The sequence below is a fragment of the Geotrypetes seraphini genome, chromosome 4, assembly GCF_902459505.1.
Source record: "Geotrypetes seraphini chromosome 4, aGeoSer1.1, whole genome shotgun sequence".
In the NCBI taxonomy this organism is placed as follows: domain Eukaryota; kingdom Metazoa; phylum Chordata; class Amphibia; order Gymnophiona; family Dermophiidae; genus Geotrypetes; species Geotrypetes seraphini.
Genome location: NC_047087.1, coordinates 266,476,841 through 266,500,390, shown reverse-complemented (window position 1 = coordinate 266,500,390; position 23,550 = coordinate 266,476,841). Strand labels below are relative to the sequence as shown.

The window sequence follows — 23,550 nt, the reverse complement described above, 5'->3', positions numbered from 1 at the left end:
CATTTTACTAAATTCTGCGCTCCCTTAGACAAATTTTGTAATAATTATTAATAATACATCTTGATATGTCATTTCAAATAGTTGTATACTTGTTAAGTTGCAACTTTTAGAATCAATATTTTTGCAGTTGTTCATGTTACTTTTTGTATGTAATTTATTGGAAAATTCAATAAAGATACTTGAGGTGGGGGGGACCCCTGGTGCACGGGGAGTCCATGTACAGAAAAAATAAATCTGCAACAGCGTTTTTTGAGGGCAAGGGCCAGATCTACAGAGACATTCATCAATGGGATTTTACAGCTACATTTTTTAACCTGATGCTCTAAGGAAGTAAATTTTCTGGATTACTTCCAAAACAACCAGTTTATTTTCATATGGAATGATGACATTTTTTAGATTTCTGGGCTTCAGAAAAGACAGTCCTTTTATGAGATTTCTTCTTTTCAAATAAACCAACGGCTGACCTGGTATTAATTATATGGCATTAGGGAAGTGGTATCTTTGTGTTTTTTCTCCTAGCATAGGATAAAATAGCTGATCACCTCATTTTGCATCTATTTTTAATGCTATTTGGGGCCGTATCCTGTGTTGGTGCCATCTGAACATCCTGCACACCCTAACACTTGTGTAAGCTGTGTTTGTCCAGCGTTAAGCAGCTCTAGCGCCAGTATTAAGTTCTGAGCATTGGACCATCAGCTCTCTATCTCTCTCTTGACCCAGACATGGCCCAGTCTCTGACAATCTACTGTGATCTTTCATCCTGTTTCCCTCATCTTTCCAAACTTAATCAAGACACAATGTAGAAATAGCTCTGAGGAGGAGAGCAAGCAAATAAGAGCCACAATAAAGTTCTCCTAACTTTACTCAAGAATCATTTGATTGTGAAGGGAGTAAACTGCCTGAACGTCTACCTTCAGTAAATAAATACAGTGGAACCTCGGTTTGCGAGTAACCCGGTGTGCGAATGTTTTGCAAGACGAGCAAAACACTCAGCAAACTTTCGTCTCGCAAAACGAGTGTTGATTCGCTACACGAGCTCTCACTACGGTGGCCCAGGGGTGGGTACCTGCCTGTGGGTGCTGCAGCCCTTGTAGCTTCCGATTCAAGCCGGCCATCCTCCAGACGCATGAGCAGGACCTCTGAACTCCCCCGTCAAGTCGGCACCGCTCCAACAACACGCGCACCACGTACAAGCACGCAGGATGTCCTGCGTGCTTGTACGTGGTGCACGTGTTGTTGGAGCGGCGCCGGCTTGACGGGGGAGTTCAGAGGTCCTGCGCATGCGTCAGAAGGATGGCGGCCGGCTTGAATCAGAAGCCAGGAGGCGCTGGTGAACGGAAAAGGCATCGGCCGAAGAGGGAGGAGAGCTGCACGAGGACCCCGGGGAAAGGAAGCCATCACGCTACAAGGGCTGCAGCACCCACAGGCAGGTACCCACCCCTGGGCCACCATAGTAAACCTTGGTTGTGGAACGAATTGTGTCAGTTTACATTGTGGCCTATGGGGACATGTGCTTTGATATACGAGTACTTTGAATTACGAGCATGCTTCTGGAATGAATTATGCTTGTAAACCAAGGTACCACTGTATATAGATTAAATATGTGAATTTGAAGAGGTATAAATGTGTGCATTTCCTGGGATGATATATGAAGTGAATGCATCAGTGTGTTATACCACCACCACCACCAATAGAAGGCATGAAGACACCATCTCTACTTTACTAACTGGTAATGAAATCATATTATTGTACTATGCTAAAAAGTGGATAGCACTCTCTTTATCTACCTTTAGAATATGCAGTTTTGCACCAATCTGTCCTTGTTTTGGGATTGTTCACCTTGAGATTCCTACCAGCGTGTCTCTGCTTTTACTTATTTGCCTCTTTGGTGGGCGGAACAAGACAGAAAAAGGGAACTACGGCAGGCTGCCTGGGTCACAAGGAAGTGTACTCATCAATTAAATGTGTGACAGTGTTTTGCGTTGGATGAACTAATATGTCAAGGAGATGGGCAGGACCTCATGTTTGTGCTTTTGACAAATCAGCAAATGTTTAATCTTTAGATGTGCAGTTTCTCATAAATAATGCAGCAATCACTGAGCCAAAACACGACTCTTCCCGAAGGGTGTCTCTGTCACTACAGGGGTAAAAAGACAAAAGCAAACTAAATCATCTGTTGTAACACTCTGCTTCTGTTCTGCTTGTCCATAAGAGTTCATAAAATAGCAAGTTACATTTATAAATATTCTGTATTCAATTCATTCAAGAACTTTATGAAATAATATTGAGAATTTCTTAAGCTTTAAAAGGCTTCTTGTAGCTTTTAGTCTCACAGTTTACATTTTTTAGTCATATTAAAAGGGACATATATGTTGCAGAAAATGCAGCATTTAAACTGGGGAAATTGTTTCAGGCTACTTTTATTGAGAGGTGGAAAACCACACTGTAGCCTGATTAAAAGTACAACTCTAGCTAAAGTCTTAACCAAAAGTGTGCAATTTTCAAATTTCCTACAGAAAGGGAGACTGCTGGACTGCCAGCTCTGTTAAATGTGAGAACATGGAAGTCGTGGTATACCTGAAGTTTCCGTGAATTGTAGAGTGATTAAGTTTAGCAACGCAGGGAAGTGATAATAAACTATACACTGAAGTGCCAGCATATTTCACTCACTGTACGAGCATGCTCAGTGGTAGTGCTGCACAGCCTGGATTTGATTCCCTCTAAGCTGACTGGGAATATAATGAAATTGGCGCTCACAGCCCTCGGGAAAGAGAGAGTCACAATGATCATGCGGTGCCTGGGTGTAGGGTTTAAATTTTGACCTGGGACCCGTAAACGTGTCTCCCTTACTGTGCAGGGAGACGCGTTTACGGGTCCCACGTCAAAGTTTGCGATTGGATTGTTCACACCCTGAGGCAGCAGACATGTGAAACGCTGGCCACCGTTGGTGTATAGATCGTCTGTTAGAAATAAGTTAAAATATTTTCTTGCCTATCTTGATTATTGTACCACCTAGAGCCTGTAGATATTCCAGGGGAGTTTTTTTTTTTAATACCAATGAGTTTTTTGCCTGAACACCTTGAACCACTATTGTGAGGTGGGAGGGTTTGTTTCTGAGGTTTTTTCCTCCCCTGAGTTTATCATTTCCAGCCTGTGCTTATGTGTTTTTTTTTTCTTTACTTTGCACTGTCCATGAGAAAGTATTGTATATTATTATTAAAAATATGTCATGACATGATGGCCTGTGTTTTGCAAGTAGGCAAATACAGGGGCAGAGACTTTGTGGGGCATGGACGATGTTAGTAAGTACATGCGTAAATTATAAAATATGCAAATCTACATGTCCACTTGCACAATCCAAGCGTGCACATTTATAGTTATATAAGTGTCTGTACCTGCAAGGAAGATGTGATTTCAGCCACTTAAGCTAATATTTTATAATGTAAATAACACCAAAAGAGTGTACAAGGCTACAGAACTGGGGCTAAATATTCTTTATTTTCGAATGCCCAACACTGCCAGTGTTTCGGCCAAGGGCCTGTATCAGGGGTCTTTAAAATAGTTTTTTTTTTTAAATGGTTCGCATGAAGAGAAGATTGTCCCAATATGAAATAATACCAGTATTCATGTTCAGAATTCGTCATAAGCTGAGTCCAACCACATTCCTCCTCATTCCACCAATCATAGCTCAAGCCATCCTTCCCACAAATCTGTCTCTCTTGCCAGCAAACCTTCCTTCCAGTAAATCACATCATACCCACATCCCAGCCTCCCAAACTATAAACACATTATCTGCCCATTCCTTTTCCCCCAACACCCACCACCACCACCCAGTCCCACTAATTTAGCAAACATTTGAGATAGCTTCAGCCACTGTTATATGCTTATAAGCTGTAAGCACTGTTATGCAAGGCACATAAGATGAAGTAGATACAACAATAAAAAATCCCCACCTGTACTCTACTCCTTTCCCTAGGTCTAACCCTTTTTGTTAAGACTAAAAAGTACAGATTCTGCTGACTTTTATTTGTATATGCAAGCAAAAGAGAGATAATTTTCAAATGGCACATTTACTTGCATGAAATTTTTGAAAGCTGACTCAAAGGAGACCATAGATTGAATAAGACCTGTGACAGAACAGTAGATAGACTGGATGAGCCCTGTGTTGGAATCAGGATATAGAGCTTGATGGACTTTTGGTGTGTTGCAGTTTGGTAAAGTTTATGTTCACAGGTGCCTTTATTCTGCTGAAATCGTCTTTGATTCTATATGGGCTATACTCCCAAATGTTAATTTTTATGTTCTTATTTCACAGGCACTAGGAAACTTCTATTTTCTCCATGAATCCTTGAAGAATATCCACCAGTTTGATTTCAAAGGTAATCCTTTTAACCCAAAGAAAATCCTGCAAAATCTTTTTTTTTTTTTTTCAAGATTTGAGAGTATGCAGAATGGTTCTCATGCTTAGGTTTATTATAAGAACTATTTTCTCCCCATTTTTTTCTAAATATATTGTTTATGAAACTTCAGCCATGGGTGCTCAGTAGGCAAGTGCTATACATTAGCATATGCTAGGTATGATCTCTGAGTTAGTTTTTCTGCCACCTGAATTGGGAAAGGCTGAAAATTCCGTGGAAGGAAGTGAGGGTAGGGGGTAAGGAGGGAGGAGTCAAGTTTCAAGTTTCAAGTTTACCTTTATTTGATGAATCGCTTATCACAGTACCTAAGCGATGTACAATTAAAAACCATCAGGGTGTGGTAATACATTTAGTTTCTAATAATCAATTAATAGACAGACATACATTTAGTTTATAAAAATCACTTAAAAAAAAAAAAAACGACAAGGATTGACGAACATGAAGGGGTGGGAAGAAAGGGAAGAAGTTACAATTTTGTTATTTATAAAGGTTTAAACATTCAAGGGTAGAGCACATTAGGTAGACATGGGTTAAGATGGAATAGAAGAGAATGGAAAACTTAAAAAGACTATGTTTTATAGATCAAATGCGTCCTGAAATAAATATGTTTTTAAAATTTTCTTAAACGCAACAAGGTCTTTTTCGATTTTGATAAAATTTGGAAGGGAGTTCCACAGTGTGGGCGCTTTTACAGAGAATATATCATTGCGTCTGGTGCCTATGATTCTTAATGAGTCTTCATTACTTAAATGATCAAGGGTAACCTAAGGGTAACCTAAAGTACTCCATGTTTTAATACTATGTACTTTACTGGTGGGTGTGCATGTGGGTGGAGTTTGAGTTTGAATGTGAGAGGGTACAAATATGTACAAAAATTATTGTATTTTATAATTTATGCATTTTCAACAACTTAATAATAAAGGGAACAGACTCAATAACTCTATACTATCAAATCCAAAAGCTTGTGAAATTTTATGCACTGTGGGCCTGATTCTATAAACAGCACCTAGGTTAGGCACTGCTAGGCACCCTAATTGTGGATACCTAAGAACATGTGCAACTAAATTATTTTTTAATTGGTTAAATTATGTAGCAATTGACCACGGAATTAAAAACTGATTAATTAACAATTTATAAATTGGTAATTAAGTTTGCATGCGGGTTATCCGTGCAGCGCCTAATGATGCCCAAGTCGAGGTGCCCTATGACACCTAACAATGCCTACTTAAAAAGTAGGTGTGACATAGTAAATGAAAGCAGATAAAGACCTGAACGGTCCATCCAGTCTGCCCATAAGTGATACTCATTTTAAAAATACTTGATTTGATTAACTTGTCTCTTCTTTGATATTTGTAGGCCATAGACTGTAAAGTCTGGTATTGCCCTAGGTTCCAAATGTTGAAGTTCATTTATTTATTTTATTATTTATATACCACTTATATCCTAAGTGGTTTACATTCAGGTACGTTATCATATTTCCCTATCTGTCCCGGAGGGCTCAAACTCTAGCTAGTATACCTGGAGCAATGAGGGAATTAAGTGACTTGCCCAGGGTCACAAGGAGCAGCGAGGGATTTGAACCCACAGCCTCAGGGTGCTGAGGCTGTAGCTCTAACCCCTGCGCCATACACTCCCAAGTTGCCGTCCAAGCTCACTCCAGCCTATCCAACCATCTCGTTGTTTGCAGGATATCTACCATAAAGTCTGGTCAGCAACATCCTCATGTTCCATATTAGTGGAGTTCACATTGATGCCCATTCCAGCCCATCCTACACCAAATCACCATATATGGGACAGAGCCCATGCAGGTCTGTCCAATACCAGCCTTAGTTCTTTAATTTATATCCTTCGTTTTCTAATTAGAGATCCTCTATTTTTATCTCACACTTTTTTTAATTCCATCACTATTTTCCTCTCCACCACTTCCCTTGGGAGTGCATTCCAGCCATCTACCACCCTCTCCGTGAAGAAAAATTTCCTAACATTGCTCCTCCCTGTAACCTCAAATTATGCCCTCTAGTTTTACCATTTTTTTTCTTCTCTGGAAAACATTTGGTTCTATATTAATGCCTTTTAAGTATTTAAACGTCTGTATCATATCTCCCCTGTCCCTCATCTCATCTAGAGTATACATATTTAGGTCTTCCAGTCTCTTCTCATACTTCTTTTGGTTCAAACCTCTTACTATTTTCATGGCTAAGAGCAGAGAATAGGTGTGGTAAACTTAGGTGTTGCTAGGTGTGATATAGGCACTGGTAAATTAGGCCAAGTAAAACCCAGCCTAATATACAAGCACCTACCTCAATGATGCCTAGGTACCGCTAAACATGATTCTATAAAAGATAACTGGCTGTTGACTGACAAGTTAGGCATCGTTTATAGAATCAGGCCCTGTGTGGAATAACAAGCATTATCCTTATTAAATATGGCCTCAAAGTTGTGGTGCATCTGTGAAAGAACATAAGAATAGCCTTACTGGGTCAGACCAATGGACCATCAAGCCCAGTAGCCCGTTCTCATGGTGGCCAATCCAGGTCACTAGTACCTGGACAAAACTCATGGAGCTGTTTGAGAGTTTGCTGAAATTGAGGATTACAAGCATCGTGGACTTGATTATCAGGTATTTATTGCTGGATTAAAAAGTCTTCGTCTGATGAAAAAAATTTCCATTTGATGAGCGGAACTCCAAGATCACAGATACGTATCTGAATTTTATATGCTTTTTTTTTTTTTAAACCCTTTATTCTTTGCACATGTGTGGTTTTGTAGCTATTAAGGTCTGAACCTGTTTTTACGGGGGGGGGGGGGAAGGGGAAGGGTAGAATTTTTTTACTTTCCTCTCTTTCCCTGTTAGACCAGATTAAGTGGTCGATGATAATACTAGAGACTCCTATAAGGGAATGATTAAAGTTATTTAGCTTTTATTCCTGGAGCTTTGAGACCATAATTATTTACCGTATTTTCGCGGATATAACGCGCGCGTTATACGCGTTTTTACCTACCGCGCATACCCCTCGCGCGTTATATGCCTGAGCGCGGTATACAAAAGTTTTTAAACATAGTTCCCACCCTGCCCGACGCCCGATTCACCCCCCCAGCAGGACCGCTCGCACCCCACCCCGAACGACCGCTCGCACGCGCTCCCACCCGCACCCGCATCCACGATCGGAGCAAGAGGGAGCCCAAGCCCTCTTGCCCGGCCCCCACCCCGCCCGCCGATACATCCCCCCCCCCGGCAGGACCACTCGCACCCCCACCCCGAAGGACCGCCGACTTCCTGACAATATCGGGCCAGAAGGGAGCCCAAACCCTCCTGGCCACGGCGACCCCCTAACCCCACCCCGCACTATATTACGGGCAGGAGGGATCCCAGGCCCTCCTGCCCTCGACGCAAACCCCCCTCCCCCCCAACGACCGCCCCCCCAAGAACCTCCGACGGCCCCCCCAGCCGACCCGCGACCCCCCTGGCCGACCCCCACGACCCCCCCACCCCCCTTCCCCGTACCTTTGGTAGTTGGCCGGACAGAAGGGAGCCAAACCCGCCTGTCCGGCAGGCAGCCAACGAAGGAATGAGGCCGGATTGGCCCATCCGTCCTAAAGCTCCGCCTACTGGTGGGGCCTAAGGCGCGTGGGCCAATCAGAATAGGCCCTGGAGCCTTAGGTCCCACCTGGGGGCGCGGCCTGAGGCACATGGGCCCAACCCGACCATGTGCCTCAGGCCGCGCCCCAGGTGGGACCTAAGGCTCCAGGGCCTATTCTGATTGGCCCACGCGCCTTAGGCCCCACCAGTAGGCGGAGCTTTAGGACGGATGGGCCAATCCGGCCTCATTCCTTCGTTGGCTGCCTGCCGGACAGGCGGGTTTGGCTCCCGTCTGTCCGGCTAACTACCAAAGGTACGGGGGTGGGGGGTCGTGGGGGTCGCGGGTCGGCTGGGGGGGCGGTCGGAGGTTCTTGGGGGGGCGGTCGTTGGGGGGGGGGGGGGTTTGCGTCGAGGGCAGGAGGGCCTGGGATCCCTCCTGCCCGTAATGTAGTGCGGGGTGGGGTTAGGGGGTCGCCGTGGCCAGGAGGGTTTGGGCTCCCTTCTGGCCCAACTACACAAAAGTACGGGGGGGGGTGGGGGTGTCGTGGGGGGCGGCCAGGGGGGTCGCGGGTCGGCTGGGGGACGGGCGGAGGTTCTTGGGGGGGGCGGTCGTTGGGGGAGGGGGTTTGCGTCGAGGGCAGGAGGGCCTGGGATCCCTCCTGCCCGTAATGTAGTGCGGGGTGGGGTTAGGGGGTCGCCGTGGCCAGGAGGGTTTGGGCTCCCTCCTGGCCCGATATTGTTGGGGAGTCGGCGGTCCTTCGGGGTGGGGGTGCGAGTGGTCCTGCCGGGGGGGGGGGGATGTATCGGACGTCGGGGGGGGGGCATCAGGCTTTCAGGGTGGGGACAGACCTTCAAGGGGGGACAGGACTTCAAGGGGGGACAGTGCACGGAAAGTCAGGGGGGTGAACGGAAAGTCGGGACAGCGCACGGAAAGTCAGGGCAGTGCACGGAAGTCAGGGGGGGTGAACGGAGAGTCGGGACAGCGCACGGAAAGTCAGGGCAGTGCACGGAAGTCAGGGGGGGTGAACGGAGAGTCGGGACAGCGCACGGAAAGTCAGGGCAGTGCACGGAAGTCAGGGGGGTGAACGGAGAGTCGGGACAGCGCACGGAAAGTCAGGGCGGGCGAAAGGAGCGTCGGGCATCATGCGCGGTATACCCGTGAGCGCGGTATACAAAAGTTTTTGTACATATCATCGTGATTTCTGCGCGCTATACCCGTGTGCGCGTTTTACATAGGTGCGCGTTATATCCGCGAAAATACGGTAATAAGGATAATTCTTGCTATTCCACACAATGCGTAGAATTCTTAGATTTGATAACATCTATTTTTAGCATAGGTAATGACACCAGCTACCCTGCTAATGCAAGTGGCAATTATGTCTTAAATGTCACTGTGTTTTCTGCCATGTTCAATAGTATTCTTTATAAAATAGACTTGAAATAGGCACCTGCGTAGCCTTTTATCCTAGGTGTCCAAGTGGCTGGAGTCCATGATTTCAGAGTTCCAGAAGGAGCCCTTGTGCTTGGTGTCAGCCCAGACCCTTGCTGCAATGACCAAACCGTTGCTTTGGAAAGGGGGGAGATAAAATAGGGGAAACATTTTCCAGGTCTAAAGGTGCCAGGAGCCCAGCCCTATATCTGTACCCAAAAGGAGGGTAGAAAATTGCCAAGTTAAAAAAAAAAAAAATTGATAAACCGACCTCAGAATAAATTGTGATATCAGAGTTTGTTAAAAATATTCATCTGTTTTTAAACCTAAAACACATTTCAGTTTGAACGTTTATGGGCCTGTTTTCTTTTACATAAAATGTGGATCTTGTTGACCATTAAATTCTAAGGCAGGGGTAGGGAACTCCGGTCCTCGAGAGCCGTATTCCAGTCGGGTTTTCAGGATTTCCCCAACGAATATGCATAAGATCTATTTGCATGCACTGCTTTCAATGCATATTCATTGGGGAAATCCTGAAAACCCGACTAGATTACGGCTCTCGAGGACCGGGGTTCCCTACCCCTGTTCTAAGGGGTCCTTTTACAAAGCTGCAGTAGAAAATGGCCTTAGGGTGCCTTTACGCGGGTCTTTTTCTGCGCGCTAAGGTCATGTCTACTTCAGCTGGAGAATGGCCATTAGCACAGTGCAGCTTTGTAAAAGAGGCCGATAGTTTATAAGAACATAAGAATTTGCCTCCACTGGGTCAGACCAGAGGTCCATCCTGCCCAGCGGTCCGCTCCCGTGGCAGCCCCTCAGGTCTATCACCTGTGCAGTGGTCCCTGACTATTCCTATAACCTAGCTCAACCCTATTTGTAACCCTCAATCCCTTTATCCTCTAGGAACCTATCTAAACCTTCTTTGAAGCCTTGTAACGTGCTCTGGCCTATCACGGCCTCCGGAAGCGCGTTCCATGTGTCCACCACCCTCTGGGTAAAAAAGAACTTCCTAGCGTTTGTTCTAAACCTGTCCCCTTTTAATTTCTCCGAGTGCCCCCTTGTACTTGTGGTTCCCCACATTGTGAAGAATCTGTCCCTGTCTACCTTCTCTATGCCCTTCAGGATTTTGAAGGTTTCTATCATGTCTCCTCTAAGTCTCCGCTTTTCCAGGGAGAATAGCCCCAGCTTTTTCAATCTATCAGCATATGAGAAGTTTTCCATACCCTTTATCAGTTTAGTCGCTCTTCTCTGGACTCCCTCAAGTACTGCCATGATGTCAGATAAAAACCCACATGGTCCATGTAGTTGGCCATTAATGAAAATTAGCATGTGCACCTACTTTGTAGACAGTAAGGATTCATACACTAATCAGCATACAGCAATGCCAATGTGCTAACTGATTAGCACATAAATGCCCGCGCTCCACCCCCTGACATGTCTCTTCAGCAAAAAAAAAACAAACTTTTTTTTTTGTGTGTGTGAATAGTGTTGCGCATATTGCAAAAATTTCCAGGGGCACCTCAGCGTGTCGCTCGGTATGCCATTTTAAGACGCAATAAAGCACGCATTAGTGCTTACCACAGCTTAATAAAAGGACCCCTTAGAGATTTATTTTTCCTTTTGTGTTTTAAATATTGTAACAATCTCCAAACAGTTTGGATATACAGTGTTTGTAAATAGTGCATAATAAATATATTTCTCTTAAAGAACATAAGAAATGCCCACACCGGATCAGACCATGGGTCCATCTAGTCCGGTGGTCCGCACCCGCAGAGGCTCAGCTAGGTGTTCCCCGTCGAGGACCTTGGTCACTCGTATCCCTCAATGTGTCTTGCAAGAAGATGTGCGTCCAACTTGCCCTTAAATCCTAGAATGGTAGTTTCCGACACAACCTCTTCCAGGAGTGCGTTCCAGGCGTCCACCACTCGCTGTGTGAAACAGTATTTTCTGACATTTGTCCTGGTCCTGTCTCCCTTCAGTTTCAGTCCATGACCTCTTGTCCGAGTCACATTTGACGTGAATAACGTTGTTTCTTGCTCTATTTTGTCGATTCCTTTTAGTATTTTAAAAGTCTCTATCAGATCAATTTTGTTCTCACCATACATCTAAAGTTTAAGCAATGTATAATATTTTTTAATGCTCCTATGATGTTACAAAACGGCACAGGTTATTTTCAAGTTTCATTAGCTGATTACCATATTTTTCTAAATGTCAACTGACTGCTCATGTATTCTATGAGCCTTACTTAGACCACTGAGCCAGATCACATTAATTCAGTTTCTTACATCACATTAATTTGAGACGTCATTGAAGTGGCAGTAACCGTGAAGTGAACTAATTGTCCCAATTTATACAGATTCATTATTTTATTTTATCTTTTGCAGGACAGAGCCAAATTACCTCTGTTCATGCAATTGGGAGTATAGGGTCTTCTCTCAGTAAAATATTCAAAATGACATTTCTGTTGATATTGAAACTGGGGATTCAATCAACATAAATCTTTGTTTTCCATACTGTATGATACTCAAAAGAAATTTCTTAGGGAGGATTAATGAATTATTAATTGTATTACTGAACAATAACAAAGTAATTTTTTAAACAGTGATCTGGGAACTTTTAGTGAGGGGTCAGCTTGTGTAACATCTTTCTCCCCATCTGCAAATAGATTGATAGATTTTGAGCAATAATGGTGAGCATTCTTAATCAAGTGAATGGGATTGATCCATAAGAGAAACTGCCAGCCCACTAAAAACATTTTATCATCACCCTTCCCCCTCATTCTGTCCTGATGTATTTGTGAGTGATTTTCTGAGGAGGGAGGGTGGAAGCAAAATGAGTGGTTATGCAGGCCCAGAGAGGATATTGTGACTGCTTAGAGTCGCTGCAAAGGAAAATGAAACAGAAATTGCTTGTGGTTAACTTATATTCATGGATAGGCACCAAGAAAGGAATCCAAACGCCATAAATCAATACACAAAACAACAAAGGCATTGGCAATGGCTTAAACAGTGTGATTTACAATTAAAAAATCTATCTTCCTCTCTCAGAATATGAAGAATCTCATTTCATTTTGACAATCACTATGAACATGCAGCATAGAAAAATAATTTAAAATTTAAGAATCAGCAAATGTTATATATATATATATATATATATATATATATATTCCTAGTGTAATGTGTCTAGTGTACCTAAACCATAGGGTTTTGCATCTGAACCCGCAAATAGCTTGCAGAAAACTGTCAATCATTTTTTTCAACTCCACCTCCTTCCCAGGGAGCTGCTCCTGCCTCTTCAGTTTGTTTTCTGTAAGCAAGTTGCTCATCAATGTTTCTGCTCTGTGGTTTTATTATTTGGGGGTATTTTTCTAAGTGTTTTAGTAGAGGTTTGGTGCCCAGAGGTTCCCACTTGGGACCTCTGCCTGGAAGAAGACATAGACTCACATTGTAGAAGTCTGCTACAAGCAGAATTGGCCCTCAGGGACACTTAGGACTCCTTTTACAAAGGTGCACTAGCGGTTTTAGCATGCTAAAATGCAGCGCGCGCTAGCCGCTATTGCCTCCTTTTAAGCAGGCGGTCATTTTTCGGCTAGCGCGCGCTATAGCATGTGCTAATCTTGTGCGTGTGCTAAAAACGCTAGTGCACCTTTGTAAAAGGAGCCCTTAACTAGCCAAACCACCTGCCTTTACATTTTTGAGGCTCAGGGGCCCTTCCCTGCGTAGCTGTTCACATCCCTGATTTATTCAGGAGCTTGTTTGGCTCCTTCTAAGCTTGGCCAGAATTAATAGTCGTCCCCCCTCCCCACTTTGCGATGAGGTTTTTGGGGGTTGAGTTTCAATCCGACTGGAAACCTGAAGTCTAGGACTGTCCAACGAATCTGTGAGGCAGAATTCTCCATTTATTCAAGCTGAATTCTTATGTTGAAGCAGGCAGGTACCACATGGCACAGTGTGTAAGGTTATTATAGCCTATAGGGAAAATCAGACTGTGTGGGGGGGAGATCTTCAAAAGTTGAATTTGAAGGTTTTTTACTCATATCCTAAGTTCCCGTCCTCTAAAACCTCTTTCCCTGCTCCAGTGGCTGAAGGACTGGTTGAATGGCTCTGAGTTCCAGGCAATTTATGGACAACTTCTGCTGATCCAGTGTCCAACAACACTGAACTGGGTATCTGTTGCAAAACCCCCTCCCCCCACAAACCATAAAGGATGGCATTGGTCATTAGTATCTCCCAGGAGGAAATTCAAAGAGGCATGCCCTGCCTGCAGCCACCTCCGTAGGCTGCTCTTCTTTGCCGGTAACAATGGAAGCAATTGCTGAAAAAAATGGCCCAAAAATGGGGGTCTCAGTTTATATTTGGGTCAGCTTCCACCCACCCCCTACCTGGACCTGATGCTGGGCCTGCCATAAGGCCTTGGTGGTCCAGCGGTGGGCCTGGACAGGAGCAGTCTTCCCATTCTTCTGCACCGTGCTGAGCCACTAGCTGAATGGCTGCCGTTAGTTCTTGCAGGACTTGTGAGAACTTGCATCAGCCATTCAGCTAGTGGCTCAGCATGGTGCAAGACTGCGCCTGCTCCCGCCCACTGCTGGACCACCAAAGATTTCAAAGTCATTACAGTTGGCTGGATAAGAGGTGGGAGGGATCCCTCCTGTCCTGGCTTACCGCTGGACCACCAGGGATTTCAATGGTATGTGGGGGTGGCCTGCAAGGCATTGGGAGGGAGGGAGGGAGGGAGAGTGGACAGTATACAAGGTAGGGAGGGAGGGGAACAGGGTACAGAGCCGGGCAGGGCACTTGAAAATTAACACTCCTCGGATTATACTTGAGTCAACCTTTTTTCTTCCTTTTTTTTCTTTTGGGGGGGGTGAAGGTTACCTCAGGTTTTATTTTTTGGGGGTGGCTTATATTTGAGTATATATGGTATATAACATTGTTGCCCAACCATTAACTCAGTAAATGATGACAGAAAAAGACCCATATGGTCCATCTAGTCTTCCCAATAATTTGGCCAGAGCTGTGATTGCAATTCTGTGCGGGCTCCAGTCACCCATGGTTAAATGCTGGCTGTCATATCTCCACTATGCTAATTATATGGGCAGCCAAACCTGATAGGAATGGTATATGGTTATAACCAAGACCCCAGGTATTGCTGCCAGTTTTCAATGTAACAGTCAATATGTTAAAGCTTCACCTGTCTTTTGCTATTTGTGGGACATCGACCATAGAAGTCTATCTGTCATCAGCCTGAGTTCCCCCATTCTGGATTTGGCTATTCTTCTTTCAGTCATTTGTGAGACACAGACTATAAAAGTCTGTCCATCATCAGCCTCGGTTTGCACTACTCTTGCCCAAGATAACAGCTCAACAGTTATGTTGTGTTTCATTCCCCTATTAAGGCATAGCCTGTGTCTGGCATACATTTTTTAATTCACTTATCATTTTTAATTCTACCACCTTTCCTGGAAGGGCATTCCAGGCATCCACTACTTTTTATATGAAAAAAGTATTTCCTAATGTTAATCCATCTACTTTTCTGCAACTTCCATACTTGTCCTCTGGTTCTACTGTGCCTATGTCTCTGGAAAAGGTTTGTTTGAATATTAATACCTTTAAGGTACTTAAATATCTGTATTACCGTATTTTCGCGGATATAACGCGCGCGTTATACGTGATTTTACGTACCGCGCATACCCCTCGCGCGTTATATGCCTGAGCGCGGTATACAAAAGTTTTTAAACATAGTTCCCACCCCGCCCGACGCCCGATTCACCCCCCCAGCAGGACCGCTCGCACCCCCACCCCGAACGACCGCTCGCACGCGCTCCCACCCGCACCCGCATCCACGATCGGAGCAAGAGGGAGCCCAAGCCCTCTTGCCCGGCCGACTCCCCGACGTCCGATACATCCCCCCCCCCAGCAGGACCACTCGCACCCTCACCCCGAAGGACCGCCGACTCCCCAACAATATCGGGCCAGGAGGGAGCCCAAACCCTCCTGGCCACGGCGACCCCCTAACCCCACCCCGCACTACATTACGGGCAGGAGGGATCCCAGGCCCTCCTGCCCTCGACGCAAACCCCCCTCCCTCCAACGACCGCCCCCCCCAAGAACCTCCGCCCGTCCCCCAGCCGACCCGCGACCCCCCTGGCCGACCCCCACGACACCCCCACCCGCCTTCCCCGTACCTTTGTGTAGTTGGGCCAGAAGGGAGCCCAAACCCTCCTGGCCACGGCAACCCCCTAACCCCACCCCGCACTACATTACGGGCAGGAGGGATCCCAGGCCCTCCTGCCCTCGACGCACACCCCCCCCCCCCCAGCCGACCCGCGACCCCCCTGGCCGACCCCCCCCCACCCCCCTTCCCCGTACCTTTGGAAGTTGGCCGGACAGACGGGAGCCAAACCCGCCTGTCCGGCAGGCAGCCAACGAAGGAATGAGGCCGGATTGGCCCATCCGTCCTAAAGCTCCGCCTACTGGTGGGGCCTAAGGCGCGTGGGCCAATCAGAATAGGCCCTGGAGCCTTAGGTCCCACCTGGGGGCGCGGCCTGAGGCACATGGGCCAAACCCGACCATGTGTCTCAGGCCGCGCCCCCAGGTGGGACCTAAGGCTCCAGGGCCTATTCTGATTGGCCCACGCGCCTTAGGCCCCACCAGTAGGCGGAGCTTTAGGACGGATGGGCCAATCCGGCCTCATTCCTTCGTTGGCTGCCTGCCGGACAGGCGGGTTTGGCTCCCGTCTGTCCGGCCAACTTCCAAAGGTACGGGGAAGGGGGGTGGGGGGGTCGTGGGGGTCGGCCAGGGGGGTCGCGGGTCGGCTGGGGGGAGGGGGGTTTGCGTCGAGGGCAGGAGGGCCTGGGATCCCTCCTGCCCGTAATGTAGTGCGGGGTGGGATTAGGGGGTCGCCGTGGCCAGGAGGGTTTGGGCTCCCTTCTGGCCCAACTACACAAAGGTACGGGGAAGGGGGTGGGGGTGTCGTGGGGGTCGGCCAGGGGGGTCGCGGGTCGGCTGGGGGACGGGCGGAGGTTCTTGGGGGGGGGGGCGGTCGTTGGGGGGAGGGGGTTTGCGTCGAGGGCAGGAGGGCCTGGGATCCCTCCTGCCCGTAATGTAGTGCGGGGTGGGGTTAGGGGGTCGCCGTGGCCAGGAGGGTTTGGGCTCCCTCCTGGCCCGATATTGTTGGGGAGTCGGCGGTCCTTCGGGGTGAGGGTGCGAGTGGTCCTGCCGGGGGGGGGATGTATCGGACGTCGGGGGGGGGGCATCAGGCTTTCAGGATGGGGACAGACCTTCAAGGGGGGACAGGACTTCAAGGGAGGACAGTGCACGGAAGTCAGGGGGGGTGAACGGAGAGTCGGGACAGCGCACGGAAAGTCAGGGCGGGCGAAAGGAGAGTCGGGCAGCATGCGCGTTATATGCCTGAGCGCGGTATAGAAAAGTTTTTGTACATATCATCGTGATTTCTGCGCGCTATACCCCTGTGCGCGTTTTACAATGGTGCGCGTTATATCCGCGAAAATACGGTATATCACCTCTGTCTCTTCTTTTCTCTAGCATATACAGTCTCTTCTTATACATCTTAAGGCACAAATCCCATATCATTTTCTAGTGCAATAGATTCTTTGTCATTCTGGACAAGTGGGTAATTTCCCTGTAGCCACGAGCTATGCAGAAGGAATCCACTCCAGATACTTTCTGATCCCCTCCTACTTTACAGAGAGCTCTACTGTCCCCTACAGTTTTTAATTTGCAAGCGAGCCTGAAGGAGTGTTTCAGTTCTGCTCTGTTTATTTCTCTATTTTAGTCAGGTTTTTTGTTTTTCTTCAGGTATTTTCTTCAGTTTTCAATACTAAGAGCTCTCCGAGGGTACAGCTCTGCCTGCATGGAGAAGAAGCAGATTGCAGTCTGCAGCTGAAAGGCCAATCCCTTGTGGTACCTGTTAGCCAGCCTGGAGAAGCATTTTTGGAGCTCAGGGCCATCCCTTTGTAGCTTGCTCACCTATTGCTTCTAGGGGTTCGAGCATAGGCTGTTAGGCATCCATAGGAGGCTCAGTGGTGTCTCGCAAGTGCTAGCTGTGTTTCACCTTGTCCCTTGATTTTTGCTTGAGTGGAAGCTCAATCAGACACTGGTCTGACTGGTAGCCTGAAGATCCAGTGCTGGAAGGTCATTTTCTTTGAGGAAGTGATTTCTTCTCCCTGGTCCAGCTAACTTTGGAGCTGAGTCTGGCAGGCTGCAGCACATTACCAGCACAGGTCACATTGAGTAAAGCTGTTACAGCCTATGAAGAGAATCGGAAGGGGGGGGGACTGTAAATATGAATTTTTAAGGTTTCTGTATGTTCCTACGTGTTCCCTCACCTGTAAAATCCAAAAATTGTTGGGTTTTTTAGTTTTGGCATTGTTATAAACTTTTTTTGCGCCAAAATGCTGCTGGCAGCCATCTTGTATTTTTCTCAATTATTTTTTTTCAAAGTTCTCCAGAAGCTTCAAAACACCTTGTTTTGCCTCAAAACTGGTAAGGATGGAGTCAGGCTCTTTTGTCCCTAATTCGTACCAGTATTGTACAAGTTGTGCGCCCTTATAGCATCCTTATGCCACGTGCTACATGGCATATGATGGGGCTGGGAGCATCCAATTATTGGGTTCTTCTCTTTCTGTGCAGCCTAGTATTCTTTGGACAATAGCCACTGGTTTGTTATATTGCTTTGTCACCTTGAAATCCTCAGACACTAAGAATAGCCTTACTGGGTCAGACCTATGCTCCATCAAGCCCAGTAGCCCATTCTCACAGTGGCCAATCCAGGTTACTAGTATCTGGCCAAAGCCCAAGGTGTAGCAATATCCCATGCTACCAATACAGGGCAAGCAGTGGCATCCCCCATGTCTTTCTCAATAACAGACTATGGACTTTTCCTCCAGGAACTTGTCCAAACCTTTCTTAAAACCAGCTCCACTATCTGCTCTTACCACATCCTCTGGCAACGTGTTCCAAGATTAGTCTCCTGATTGATTTGTATATGTCAGTCTCTCACCCCCTAGCACATACTGCTCTTTTGGATTTAAACTGCTAAATTTGTCCAAATTTTTGTAGATTCCTTCTCACGTTGGACATTCTATCTGGTTTGTCTACTCTGTTGCAAATCTTGGTGTTATCCACAAAATGGCAAACTTTTCCTTCTAACCCTAAAGTGATGTCACTCACAAATATGTTGAAGAGAATCTGCCTTAGTACTGATCTCTGAGGCACTCCACTACTTACATTTCTATCCTCTGAGAAAACTCTACATATTAACATAGTAGATGATGGCAGATAAAGACCTGAATGGTCCATCCAGTCTGCCCAACCTTACCCTTCTCTTTAAATCACTGATTCTACTGGTTACGCCTCTCTTTATACAGCCCAGCATCCTTCTGGCAACAGCCACCACCTTGTCACACTGTTTCTTTGCCTTTAGATCTTTGGACACTGTCACCCCAAGGTCCCTCTCCCCATCTGTGCATATCTGCCTCTCACCTTCCAGCACATACGGCTCCTTCTGATTACTGTGTTTACCACTACCCTCTGCCTTCTATCAGTCAACCAGTTCTCAGTCCAGTTCACCACTTTATGTCCTAACTTTAGCCTACTGTTTACTTTTGAGCCTCCTATGAGGGACGGCGTCAAAGGCCTTACTGAAATCCAAGTATTCTGGGATGGATCTATCTGAGCCCATGATTTTGTCCTCTTTTAATTTTTCAAGTTGCTCATAAATGCTTTCTTCTATAAATGGTGAAATATCAACTTCATTTTCTAATGCACCTTTATCAGCTGACTAAGGTCCTACTATAGGAGTTTCTTCAGAGAAAGAACAGAAGTGTTTATTAAGCAACTCTGATTTTTCCTTATCACTGTCCACATAGTGGTTCATCTTTTGGTCTCACAATTCCATTTCTAGCCTTCCACCTTTCACTAATATAACTGAAAAACGTCTTGTCGCCCTTCTTTATGTTTTTATCCATTTGTTCTTCCACCAGAGCCTTTGCAAGCCATATTTCTAGCTTCACTTTTTTTTAGGTTTATCTGGTAATCTCTTCCATATTCCTTATCTTGTGCACTTTTGTATTTAATGAATGCCACTTCTTTTCCCTTAATTTTGTCACCGACATGTTTAGTGAACCATATTGGTTTCTTTTTTCTCAAATTCTTTAAATTCTTTATCACCTTCCTTACTCATATATAAAGATATGTTGCTGATTTTAAAGCTCCTTTCAGTTTGAACCGCAGATCCTCCACTGCTCCTATGTCATCCCATCAGCTCTTTCTTCAAGTACTCCTCCATTTTAACATGATCAGCATACTTAAAATCTAGGATTTTGAGTTTATGTATCAGCATTCAGCTTTAGCCCTCACATCAAACCATACAGTATGGTGATCACTATTGGCCAGATGGGTATGCACTCTGGAGTTGGACACACTACATTGTTCCCCCGTGAATTCACAGTTTCACTCATTTGCGGTATTCTCCGACCGCCTCTTTCTGTACTAAAGTCAGGCTACACCAATCAAGAGCTGCGTGTCAAAGAAGCTCCTGATTGGTATAGCCCGACTTTAGTACAGGAAGAGGCGGTACTCTGCTAGATGTTGCCGTTACACAATGATTAGGGCTCCCCAGTGGCTATAAATTCTTCTCTCAGAGAGCAAACACTTGGCCCAGCAGTCATACCTAGGTACTTTGCAAAGCAATGTATTCTCTTGGCAAAGCCCGAGATCTAGGCCGCTGCTTGAGAAAATTGAAATAGACAATAAAGCAAAGTATAACATTCAGTATAATCAGCACCTAAGGATGGCAATTTTCAAATGCAGTTGTCCAGGTATAATAATGGTGTTTGAAAATTTCCTAGCCTTTGTTTCCCACTTATCTGCAGAGTGGCTAGCAGATAAGCAGAAATAAAGGCTAGCTCAAGGATTGTATCAAAAGTCCTCAGTCAGGCCACAAATACAACCCCCTCGTGTGCACACCAAGTCAAGCACTAGCTGTTACTCTTGTGTAGTAGTTGCAATAGCTCATATGAAAACTATGTACTTTTAGCAGCAAGAGAAGAAGCAAGACTAAGAGCTGACCTTTGCATTTTCATTTACTAATTAGAATGATTATTTTAGGTCAAGATATTAATTATAAACTATTACTTCCAAAGTAACATTTCCTTCTTGTTCAGTTAGCAAATATATTCTTATAGATAACAGATTCCAGTTGCTTTCCCCTCGTATACTTATTGTAACTTATGCAATTTCATGTGACTGTTCATCATTTGTTCTAGCTGAGTAGGTTTTATACCAGGGGGCTGAACAGATTTTGCATCTCAGCATTCAAAGAATCCAAGTGTAAGTTAGACTGCTGTCTTTTCTTCTGTCATCCTGACGGGCTGTTCAGTGTACAGCTGGATGTCTGTGATCATATGGGAATATTCATTTGGAGGCTCATTTTCAAAGCACTTAGACACACAAAGTACCATATAAACCTACGGTACTTTGTGCGTCTAAGTGCTTTAAAAATGTGCCCCATGGTCTCCTAACATTTTAACACTTGGGGCGCTCACTATGTCCTGTTGGCTGCCAGCCACTTGCAGAATTCTTTGCTAGCTGATTAAATGGCAATGTTTTTCCAATAAGTATAAAAATGAAAAATGTTGATTGAGGGCATTTTGCCCTGAAATAAATATAGAGCATCACTCTGCTGGCACGAAACCAGATATGTTTTTAAGTTCAGTTAAATTTCATTGTGATGCCTGCCTATTTCTACTTAGCAGAGTTACTGCAGGAGTTGATGTGGTCAGAGTGAAGTGCAGGATGAATCAAGACAACTTCTGACACTCACCAGTTTATCACTCACTTTGTTGTGACCAAGTCGACATCTCTCAGTGGTGCAGTTGATCAAACAGCAGTTTATAAAATTGGAGCATTACTCCTTCTTCCTTTCGGAACCTGTCATGCAGTCCATTTGCTGAAGCTGACTATCAGGTTAGCTAAATACTTATGGCTGCATGTCTTTTTTTTAATTACTATTAAGAAACACAGAGCTATTGCTTTTTTATTTGTTTTTTAATCTTTATTAATTTTCAAAACTTATACAAAGTGCAAACAAATTACCCTACTCCCGCCCTCCCTCCCTCCATATCTGGATGTGTTTAGAAATCATCTATGAATTAAGGGTTTAATAAATTAAATCAATCTTTTGTTTAACAAGTGCCTCCAGTGGACCTCATATTTCTTTAAACCTTTTATTATTCCCCAGTTGTTCTGCATTCATTCTTTCATACCTGTAATACAAACAAAGTGTTTCCCACCAAAAAGAAAAATTTAATCTATCTAAGTTCTTCCAGTTTCTGGTTATCAATTGCATGGCCACTCCCGTCATAAACTGAAGTCTACTTTTATGTGCATTGATTGGACTCTTAAATTTCAACAATGTCCCAAATAGAACCATGTCATAAGACAATGATATAGAGTCACCAAGTACCATATTAATTTTCCCCCATATCGACTTCCAAAAATTGAGTATCAATGGACAATAAAATAACAAATGATCCAATGTCCCTACTTCAAGATGACAGTGCCAGCATCTATTAGACTTTGAATTATCCAACTTTTGTAAACGAACTGGGGTCCAAAAAATTCAAAAGAACAAAAAGAACCAAGTTTGTCTCATAGATGCTGACGCTGTACATCTCATTCTCCAAGTCCAAATCTGTGGCCATTGCATAGCAGAAATATGCTGCTTTGTTTACATACTCCAAATGTCTCTTAAACTTGTTTAAGTTTTTTTCGCCAAATATTCAGATATTAATTTGTACCACTTAGCAGCCGGATGCCCTTGAAAATCTGTCTGGTACATAGACCCAGCAAACTGTACTGATTTTTAAAATTTCACCAGTCAGGGAACCCTTTCTGAATGGTCTGCTTCAATTGCATCCATTTATAACCTTGAGACTTTGATATGCTGAATGATTGTTGTAACTATAATAGATCTACCATTTTCCCATTTAAAATTACATCATCTAGAGCACAGTTCTTCAACCGCCGGTCCGCGGACCGGTGCCGGTCCGCTGAAAATTTCCTGCCGGTCCGCGCAGGACCGGCAAGATGAACGCTGTTAAATTTCCTGCCCTGGTGATGTTCGGTGGAAATCTTCTGTTCCTCCCAGCCTCGGGCGATCAAGACAGGCTGCTGACGTCAGCCATTCCCTCCGAGTCTCGCCTATGCGGAAACAGGAAGTTGAAACAAAATAGGCGGGACTCAGAGAGGGAAGGTCCCGATGTCGGCAGCCTGTCTTGATCGCTGCCCCGACCGAGTCCGCCGAAGAGGGCCGCGGGGAAGCTGCAATTAGAAGGGAGATGGTCAGCGTGCGCGGTGGGGGGCAGCGTGTGGATTGGGGCCATCAGCAGTGTCTGTGCTGAGATTCTGCCCACGTGCAGGATGCGGCGGATAGGGGCCTCCGGCTCGTCTTGGGCGGCAGGGCCTGCGGTGCAAAGCTGTTTTTGCCGGGGGGGGGGGGGGGGGGGGGGTGTCGCGAATGTGCAGGGAGCCTTCAACAGTGGCTGTCTCCTCTCCTAGCAGCTCTGTACTTACCAGGGCAGTGATTCACTTTGGCAACTTCCCCTTCCTCAGAGGCAGCAACGACCCAAGGCTGCCTAAGGAAATCACTGCTGCAGGCAAGTACTGAGAGCTGCTGGAAGGAGAGGAAGCCACTGTTGGAAGCTGGGAAGCTGCTGGATAAAGGGAGAGCTGCTACTGCACCTGGAGGTAGAAAGAGAGATGCTGCTGGGAGGGGAAGAGGGAAAGGGATGGGAAGAGAGCTACTGTTGGATAGGGAGGAGGAGGGAAGGGAGAAGGAAAAAAAGGAAGGAAACAGCTGGCAGGGAGATTAGAGGAGGGAAAGGGGAGAGACAGAAATGAGAAAGTAGAGAGAGATTGATGCTGGAAAGGGGGTCAGCAGAGAAATGAGAGAGGGATAAATATGCTAGATCTGGTGTAGGAGAGATAAAAATGAAGAAAGCAGTGAAGCTGGAATGAATGATGTAAAAAGGAGAGAGGAGGCACAGGCTGGATGGAAAGGAGAGAGGGGCATAGAAAGAAGTCATATACATATGGAAGGAGGAG

At 45.6% G+C, this 23,550-nt stretch overlaps 1 protein-coding gene across 2 annotated transcripts in view; it reads left to right on the top strand.

Annotated features, from left to right (window-relative positions):
- The window catches only part of INPP5A (inositol polyphosphate-5-phosphatase A), a 764,365-nt gene that overhangs the window by 436,221 nt on the left and 304,594 nt on the right, over positions 1-23,550 (top strand). For both annotated transcript variants that reach the window (XM_033942100.1, XM_033942101.1), the window contains exon 5: positions 4,316-4,379. In XM_033942100.1, coding sequence (XP_033797991.1) covers positions 4,316-4,379 — 64 coding nt within the window. The remainder of the gene's footprint in view (positions 1-4,315; positions 4,380-23,550) is intronic.